Source organism: Pezoporus flaviventris, unplaced genomic scaffold, assembly GCF_033815535.1.
Source record: "Pezoporus flaviventris isolate CSIRO_AGI_PZ_B2104156 unplaced genomic scaffold, CSIRO_AGI_Pfla_v1 ptg000043l, whole genome shotgun sequence".
Classification (NCBI taxonomy): Eukaryota; Metazoa; Chordata; class Aves; order Psittaciformes; family Psittacidae; genus Pezoporus; species Pezoporus flaviventris.
Window position 1 is genome coordinate 684,593 of NW_026892591.1, and position 9,564 is coordinate 694,156.

Sequence of the window (9,564 nt, forward strand, 5' to 3'; positions counted from 1 at the left end):
CCCAGTGGCCCTGGTACACCAGGAGGCCATAGGGATGTCCCCATGCCACCCGCAACCTCTGCTCCCATGGGATCCCTTAATCAAACAGGACAGGAAATCATGGGGGAACGGGCCCCCATCATCCCCACAGCCTGATTCAAAGAGACAACAGGGAAGAAAATGGGCTCCATCCCACACCCATCCCCATCTGGCAACTCAGCAGAGGCATCAGCCCATGGGAAAGCCAAGGGGCCAGAGCCGGAGGGGCTGGGGCCCAGGGAAGCCAGCTCAGGAATACCCAGGGAAAGGGCACACACGTGTAAAACATTCAACCTCTGCTCTTTATTCAGTGCCTGGTGCCCTCTCCCCATTTCCCAGGGGTACAGAGGAGGTTTTCCAGGGATGACCTGAACATGGGGAGCGCTCTGAAAAGGCAGAGCAGAGCCAAGCTGGAGGGGGTGTGGGACAGGGGGGCACCTCCACTGTGTGTCCCCAAACTCCCCTTGGGGATATGGCTCTGCCCCAGGCACAGGGGGAACACCAGGCACCCCAGTGCCACCACTGGGAAAGCTCAGTCCAGAGCAGGAACTGCCACGTCCTCCATCCCACCCTGCAGCGATGCCAGGGAGGGGGCCGGACCCCCCGGCCCTCTCCAACTCGCCTTATTGCTATAGTCAGAGCAGCAGAGCAGCCAGGAGGGATTCAGGAGTTCGCTGGTTTAGGAGAGGGGATGAGGACGTGTCCAAAGCCAAGGATAGGCCATCCGATGGGCTCTCATCTTTCTGAGGAAGGGGGAAGGAGGGAGCTGCCATCTCTTGCCAGCCCAGCCAGTGGTGCCACCAGGAGGGAGCAGAGCTGTGCTCGTGTCCAAGAGGGAACGCACCATCCACTCCAGGGCCTCCTGCCCTCTCCTGAGCCTGCAGCTGAAGCTGTACAAACTCACTGCACCTCCAGCAAAAGGGACTGGGGAGGGACAGTGAGAGCCCCCCCCATCCACCCCATGGCTAGTTGCGTTGGCTGGCCAGCTCCTGGGAGATGAATTTCCGAAGGCGCTCGAGGTACTGGCTGTAGAGTTCAATGTCATTGTGCCCAGCCCCGTCCACCCACAGCGGCTCCACAGCCTTGGGGCAGCGTTCAAAGAGGGCCAGGCCGTGAGAGAAGTCGATGACTTCGTCCTCCGTGCCGTGGATGATGAGCACGGGAGAGGTGATTTTGGAGATCTTCTCAATGCTGCCAAGAAGGTGGGTGGGGAAGAGATGAGAGGGGGTAAGTACAGGGATCAAGGCACGCCCATTCCTCTTTCCCCCCCTTACCTCCCAAAACACATCCCCTTGGGGAGAGGGACCAGGAAGTGCTCTTTGATCCCAGCAGAGCACTGGGACATGGAGCTTCTGCCAAGGAGGAGCTCCAGGACAAGATCTACCCCAGTGTGAAAGACGAGGACCAGACAGCAGTGACAACAGCCCCATGGGACGCGATGGAGGCCGCTGCAGGACAGCGTGAGCACAGACCCTCCCCGTTCCGAGCTCAGCTGTGCCAGGCTTTGAGTGGAAGCTGTTCCCAGCACGGCCCCAAAGGCCACATGAGGCCATCGGGATGTGGAGCGTGGGCTGGGGGCTCTCAGCCACAGCTTCCGGCTCAGGGACTGTCCCTTGGGCCCCGCTGTAAGGGAGAGGTGAAGCTTGAGCTTGTCCTGCTTCAGTGCTGCCTTTCCCTGCCACTGCCCTGCCATCTGCAGAGGGAGAAAAGCCCAAGGGGGAAGAGAGGGAACCCTGGGGCTTGTGGTAGTTGACAAGGGGCCCAAAGCAGGCAGGCAAAGACTGGGACAGGATGCCCAGGAGGTGGCACCATCAGGGGGACATATGGCCCTCACGCTGGGGCATGGTGACCCCACGGCGGGTTACAATGCCCCAGAGGGGCCCAACACAAAGCAAGAGGATGCAATGGGTATGTTCAAGCCTGCCACAGGGGACAGGTCCATGGTTTTCACCATAACCCCTCATGGCTAGGGCTGGTGTCCAGGACAGAGCTGGTGTGGACACTGCCCCTGCAGAGCTGACCCCTGTCCCTTCTCCTCAGGCCACTCACTTGGGGAAGGCATCGAACCAGTAGGTCTTCTTGGTCTCAGGGAAGGCGACTCTCATGCCAGAGGTGAGTGGTGAATGCAGCACGATGGCAGCACACTCGTAGCGGGATGCCAGATCCACTGTGGGCACCGTGCCGATGCTCTGGCCATATAAAATGATGTTCTCTGGGCTGATCCCATACCTGAGAGAGGAGGGACCAGGTCAGCACCCAAGCACCAGAGTCACATCACCGGGAGACACAGCCCAGAGTGTCATCCTGCTCTGGTCACAGCACCCTGCAAAGCTTCCTGGGGTGGGGGAATGGGGCTCTGTCCCCTCTGCCTTACCCCAGCCCCTCACAGCAGGGCACAGAGTAGCTCCCCTGCACCCCCAGAAGGACCAAGGAGCAGCCAGGGCTGAGCTGCCAGATGAGTTCTGAGGGTTGTCAAGGCTCACTCTTGCCAGTAGAAGCATTTGTGGAGCCCACCTGCAATGGGCAGCCCCCATTGCCTGGGCCACACTGCGAACCAGCCCCGGTTACAGGCAGGACAGAGGAGGCAGAATCAATCTCAGCGCTGCACCTTGAGCCTGGTTGGGGAGCCAGGGCTGAGCACAGCCAGGGGAAGAGCCTGGGAACAGCCTGATGGGGAGCACAGCTTGTGCCAGCCCCACCGCAGCAGCATCCCTGCCCCTCTGGGCTCCCCTGCAGCTGCTTTCCGGCCACCCCTTCCCGTGACAAGCGGCCTGGGTTCCCTTTCTGGGAGATTTCCTGATTTCCAGGCTGCGGAGCCCAGGCTTTTCCTGGCAGCAGCAGGAACGTGGCCGCTTCCCCTGCCCCGCTCACCGCGTCCGCAGCGCCTGCCACGCGGCGTCGATGTCGGAGTAGAGGTTCCTCTCCGAGGGCTTGCCCGTGCTCACGCCGTAGCCTGAGTAGTCGTAGGAGAAGATGTTGCAGTTGATGCGGGTGCCCAGCCCGATGTAGAAGCTGCTCATCTGCCCCAGGTCCACGGCGTTGCCATGAGAGAAGAGCACCGTGTACCTGCAGCGCAGGGAGAGATGGGCAGCGAGGGTTAGCGATGGACCCTGCCCGGTCCCACCAGGAGCTCAGGGACAGATGTGCCAGGACATCTGCTTCAGAGATTGAACCCCAGGACACCCCTGACACCTCTCTGGCCACCACCGAAGGTTCTCAGAACACCCCCAATCCAACCACTGGTACCCCTACCCTCCTCCCCACCCGGGGCCCAGCAGGAACAGGCAGCCTGAAGGCAGGAGGATTCTGTTCAAGATTTGGAGTCTATTTTTGGTAAAAAGCTCAGGATTTGGGGCCGTTTGCCCAATGGGGATTTCAAGTAAGAATTCTGACAGTGATTTTTTTTCTCCTCTCCTGAGCCTGGCAAGACACCAGCCGCTGGGAGAGAAGTGAATTGTGGGAGTGACAAGGCACAAGAAATATCCACCATAAGAGGAAAAACAACGTTCATCCTAAAAATTACAACTAATAGTGTATTGATGGAGGCTTGGCTCTCTTCCGCAGCTCTGCAGGGATCTGCTGAGCCCCCACAGATGGTCAGAGAGGTCCATGTCCCAGCCTGGATGCCCCAGCAGGAAGGTGGTGACAGGACAATGAGAGACCTGATGCCCCTGGAGAGTTTGGGAGGGCTGGATCCGCCCCCCAGCCCTGCAACCTGTGCTAGGAGTGGGGCCAGCGCTGAGCCTCGCCATGGGCAGGCAGATGCGGAAGCAGAGCAAACCCAACGCCAGATTCCTCTCTCCAAGGACCTGTGGCATGGGGAGGGGGACAGGGGATGTCCCCAACCAGGCAGCCTGCAGAGGCCTCCTATAACACAGGTCTCCAAACCCCATGAAAGCCACCCCCCCCTCGCCCCAAGCCCACTGGGTGGGTTTGAAGCCCTTGGCAAGCTGAGGGCAGATCCGGGCTGGGTTCCCCCACACAGAGGTCTCTGCAGATGCTATTCCTTGGAGGGTGCGTTGCTCCTGGGAGGATACCAGTGCCATGGGCTCAGCTGGGTGCTGCAGGCTTGGGGACCTGGCCTCCCTCTGCACCTGAACCCCCAAGCTGTGCCACCAGCGTGGGGAGCAGCTGCCAAGTCCCCTCCTGTCTGCAAACAAACCCCTCGTGCCCAGCCACCAGCAGATGGAAGGAGGTCTCCATCCCACATCCCTCTCCAGCTTCCCAGTTTACAGATTCAAGGGGGTGAGGCACAGATGCTCAGTTCACAACTGGAGCATTATAAGAACATAAAAAGGAGCAGCTGGAGGCCACGGAGATGCTGTGAGGGCTGGAGCAGCTCTGTGCTGGAGCCAGGCTGAGAGAGCTGGGCTGGGGCAGCCTGGAGAAGAGAAGGCTCCTGAAGGGGAGACCTGAGAGCAGCTCCAGTGCCTGAAGGGGCTGCAGGAAAGCTGGAGAGGGGCTTGGGACAAGAGATGTAGGGACAGGACAAGGGGAATGGCTTGAACCTGCCAGAGGGGAGACTGAGATGAGCTCTTAGGCAGAAGCTCTTCCCTGTGAGGGTGCTGAGGCGCTGGCACAGGGTGCCCAGAGAAGCTGTGGCTGCCCCATCCCTGGCAGTGTTCAAGGGCAGGTTGGACACAGGGGCTTGGAGCAAGCTGCTCCAGTGGAAGGTCAGAACTGGATGAGCTTTAAGATCCCTTCCAACATAAGCCATCCCATGACTGTGTCACTGACATGATATCAGGGGGCAATCTGTGAGACAGCCCAGGAAGCCCCAGCATCACTACAGCCTCTGGCTTTGCCTCTGCTCCCGGTTTAACCCCATTCCCAGCTGCCACAAGCCAGACCGGTCCTGGGAGCTGAGCTGGCCCAGGATGCCTCCAAACCCCTGCGGCAGGGCCAGCGAGGCGCTGGGTCAAGCCAGGGCAAGGAGGTGGCACCCAGCTGAAGGAGAGGAGTGGCAGGATGGCACCATGCCCTGCCAGCACTTCACCAGCCAGGGTCAATCCCCAGCACCAGTGCCGGGCAGCACGTCCACAGGCAACTCACCTGGCTCCTGGCACGCAGCGGACGTACATGCAGCCCACCCGGTTCCCTCGGCTGCTTTTGGTGACGAACACCTCGATGTTGTCCAGCTCCCGCTGGGAATACTGGAAATCCGCCCGGTCCTTCAGGTGCAGCTTCCAGCGGCCCGCGGCTCCACCTCGCAGGGAGCCGGTGCTGGTGCTGCCCACGGGCTCCGGCTCGGGCACCACGGCGTAGGTGGGCTCCGGCGGCAGGAAGGCCAGCTTGGCGGCGATGCGGCTGGGGCAGGGCGGGCAGCAGAAGAGGCAGCAGAGCTGGCTGATGGACAGCCCGTTCATGACGGCGGCGAGGCCAATGGCAGCTGCGCCCGGAGCGACGGAGGATCCAAACGGGACAGAAGCCGGCAACAACGACGGCCCGGGGAGGCCCGTCCTCAGCTGGCCCTGGGCTCGGCTGCCGCCAGCAGTCCCCCCACGGCGCCGGTTGGGGCTGCGGCAGCCGCCATGCCTGTGTCCGTGGGCAGCAGCGGTGGCCTGCGGGCAGGACAAGGCAGGGTGAGGGCTCTGCAATGGGCACCCCCTGACCCGCGGATGGGGACAAGCACACAGCTCCCATGAGCACATGGAGCGGGCTGAGGGCCCCCCTCCAACACACACACAGAGCCGCTGCTCACAGCGCCCACGCTCGCATTCAACCCACGCACACCCCCCCAAAAGAAGCCGCCTTCAACACCTCCGAGCCCACGCAGATCCGTGCCGAGGTGGGAGAGGACAGCAGGAGCAGACCACACGCTCCACGACAGCCATGCAGTTGGTGGTACAAAGGACACAGCCCCGCCGTGGCAGCACGGGCGTGCGGCAGGAGCACCCAGCTCCACAGGGAAAAGGGGAGAAGGGAGAAAAGGAGGGGAAAAAAGCAACTATTTTCTGCAAGTTTGGGCACAGGCTTGAGCTGAGGAATGTCAACCAGCCCACAGCCCCAGGAATTCGCTCCATCTGCTTCCCAAGGGCTAGGAAAGGGGAGGAAAGGGTGGAGGGGGGAGGCCTCCCGCCCAGCCATGAGGCGAAGGCATGTGGCATGGAAATACCATAGAATCCCAGATTCCATGGTTTGGGTTGGAAGGGCCCTTAAAGCTCCTCCAGCTCCAACCCCTGCCACGGGCAAGGACCCCTTCCACTGGAGCAGTTTGCTCCAAGCCCCTGTGTCCAACCTGGCCTTGGGCACTGCCAGGGATGGGGCATACTCAGAAGGGATGCCCCATGCCCCGGTCCCGCTGCAAGCCCTGCGCTTCAGAGCCTGGGGCTGAATTTGGATCCCCCTCGTGTTTGTGCCCATCCACAGTGGTGCCGGGGCTGGTGGCACACGGGGACATCACCCAGCACCGTGCCAGCGGGACTTTGGGCACCCGCAGTGGAGCAGGGCGTCCAGTGCCTGCAGACCTGCACGCTGGGCTGTGCGTCCACACAGGCAGAGGGAGGGAGCGTGAGGCTGGGGACACGCAGCCCTGCCTGCCCCATGGGACCGGCTCCACGCCCCACACTACACACCCCAGCACTCCCCCACAGCCAGAGGGGGGGGAGCCACATGGCACCCACTAACCTGAGTGCGATACACACACAGTGACCATGTGGGACCCCCCCAAGCACACAGTGACCGTGTGGGACCCCCCGAGCACACAGTGACCGTGTGGGACCTTCCAGGGACCATATGGGACCCCCCCAAGCACGCAGTGACCATGTGGGACCTCCCAGGGACTGTATGGGACCCCCCCAAGCACAGTGACCATGTGGGACCCCCCAAGCACACAGTGACCATGTGGGACCCCCAAGCACACAGTGACCATGTGGGACCCCCAAGCACACAGTGACCATGTGGGACCCCCAAGCACACAGTGACCATGTGGGACCCCCCAAGCACACAGTGACCATGTGGGACCCCCAAGCACACAGTGACCATGTGGAACCCCCCAAGCACACAAAGACCGTGTGAGACCCCCCAAAGCACACAGTGACCGTGTGAGACCCCCCCCAAGCACACAGGGACCGTGAGAGACCCCCCCAAGCACACAGTGACCATGTGGGACCCCCCAGTGACCGTATGGGCCCCCCTGCACCGACCAGTGGGTGCTCCTCCCTCCCCTCCCCACTGAGGGCCTCCACTGCCAAGCCTGCCCCCCCCCCCCCATACCCACCGGCCTCTTACCCTACACTGGCTGGGGGGGGGGGGTCCCACACACACGGACCTGCCTGGGCCCCCCCTCCACGCTCTGGTGGCCTCCCCTCACTGACAGCCCCGACACCCCCATTCCCACCATTGACTTCCCCCCCCCCCCCCCAGCACTCTCTGACCGATGGAACCCCCTCCATGACCCGTGTGGGCCCCACATCCCCCCCCCAGCCGCCCCGTACCTGGCCATGCTCCGCCGCGGCCCGCCCGGGCCCCGCGCTCGGGGCTGCCGAAGGGACTCGCGGCCGCTGCGGACCTCCGAGGCGGGGGCGGCGCTACACAGCGGCCCGCTGGCCCCGCCTCTCCTCTCCCGGAAGTGACGCCATTCCCCCCCTCGTTGCCAAGGCTACAGCGCGGCTGCCTTGAGGTCTCCGGCCCCTCATGGCGGCGGGGGCGGAGCGGGGCCGGACCCTTCCCCTTCCCCTTCCCCTTCCCCTTCCCCTTCCCCTTCCCCTTCCCCTTCCCCTTCCCCTTCCCCTTCCCCTTCCCCTTCCCCTTCCCGGACACGGGGCGGCGGTGCTGGTTTAGGCCCAGGTTGGAGCTCAGGTCCCGAGCCCCGGGCCCTCGTCACCCCCCAGCCCATGGCCACCAGCACCGCGGGTCCCGCTCCGACCCCGCCAGCGCGGGCGGACACAGCAGCAACCAGCGGGGACCGAGGGAGGGTTTGGCCCTTCAGGGCCTGGGGGAGCTGCACAGAGCTGAGTACGGGCAGTGAGGGCACTTCTGTCCCCTGCCAGCACCGGGCACAGGTACTGCAGTAGCACAGAACCCCCCTGTGTGATCCTGCCCCTCTGCTCTGCGAGACCACCGCTGCAGCTCTGCGTGCAGTGCTGGGGTCCTCAGCACAAGGACGTGGAGCTGTTGGAGCAAGTGAAGAGGAGGCCATGAGGATGAGCAGGGACTGGAGCAGCTCCTGCATGGAGCCAGGCTGAGAAAGTTGGGGCTGTTCAGACTGGAGAGGGGAAGCTGCATGGAGACCTCAGAGCAGCTTCCAGTGTCTGAATGGGGCTGCAAGGATGCTGGAGACGGACCTTTATCAGGGACTGGAGCGATAGGACAAGGGGTGAGGGGTTCAAACCGGAACAGGGGAAGTTCAGGTTGGAGATAAGGCAGAAGGTCTTCCCTGTGAGGGTGCTGAGGCGCTGGCACAGGGTGCCCTGAGAAGCTGTGGCTGCCCCATCCCTGGCAGTGTTCAAGGCCGGGTTGGACACAGGGGCTTGGAGCAAGCTGCTCCAGTGGAAGGGGTCCCTGCCCGTGGCAGGGGTTGGAGCTGAATGAGCTTTAAGGTCCCTTCCAACCCAAACCACTCCATGATTATGATTGTCCATGGGCAAACTGAGGCACACAGCCCCACAGCCGCTCTAGAAGAACCCAGGGCTGAGCCAGCACCAGCATGGGACAAATCCATATCCATAACAAATCACCCAGAGCATCCAAGCAAACTAGACTGTATTAATATTTACACTTACGAGGAGGAAGGGGACAAAAAGGAAGAGGTGGGTGGTGGAGAAGCAGGTGGCTGCCTTTTGCCACGTGGGCTTTCCTGTTGCATTTTAGGCTGGAGCTGAGGAACAATTCCTTCCCCAGAGGGTGCTCAGGCATTGGAACAGGCTGCCCAGGGCAGGGCTGCAGTCACCATCCCTGCAAGTGTTCACACAGCGTGGAGACGAGGCCTCAGTGCCATGGGTTAGGGGTGGCCTTGGCAGGGCTGGGTTGGACTGGAGCAGCTTAAAGGTCTTTCCCAACCCGGTTGATTCTGTGATTCTATCCGCAGGAGCTGCTTCCCGTCCCCAGGACTCACAACCCTCGTGCGATGCAAGGGGAGGGATGGGTGCACTTCCTCACGGCTTTCCACCCCCTCAGGAGCCATGCCTCATTCTCCAGACTCCGGCTGGCACCGGGCGCATCCTCGCTCTGCCCCGTGCCGCCGCTTGCCTGCTCCAGACGTGACGCCAGCGTTAACCCAGAGGCAAAGCCGTGAGGAAGAGGCTGGTGAGAGGCAGCCTCCGCCCGCGCTGCCAGGGACTTGCATCACCCCGAGAGGTCTGAACCCTCCCAGTGAAGCCGTCTGACAGCGCCTGCTGCAGGAATCAAATGGGGAAAATGGAATCTTGGGAACAATACACCCACCCCCACCAGGGCACAATTCCCATGAGGAAAACCAGCGCAGGGAAGGAGTTGCCATGACTCCCCCAGCTGCTGGTTCTGCCTCTGCAGCTCTGCTCTGACACCCTTGTAGGAGCTGATGCCAAGGGAAACACTTCCAAAGAGCGGGATAGCCACAAGTGGGGC

The 9,564-nt window shown here is 62.3% G+C and overlaps 1 protein-coding gene across 1 annotated transcript; it reads right to left on the reverse strand.

The window, feature by feature from the left end:
• Positions 1-299: 299 nt before the first annotated feature.
• Positions 300-7,603, reverse strand: ABHD17A (abhydrolase domain containing 17A, depalmitoylase). Its single transcript, XM_061466728.1, has 5 exons — positions 7,455-7,603; positions 5,071-5,579; positions 2,890-3,084; positions 2,068-2,247; positions 300-1,209 (listed from the first exon to the last, which is right to left on the reverse strand). The coding sequence occupies exons 2-5, from the start codon at positions 5,382-5,384 to the stop codon at positions 984-986; spliced, it is 915 nt and encodes a 304-aa protein (XP_061322712.1). The 5' UTR covers positions 5,385-5,579; positions 7,455-7,603; the 3' UTR covers positions 300-983.
• Between the last annotated feature and the right edge of the window lie 1,961 nt (positions 7,604-9,564).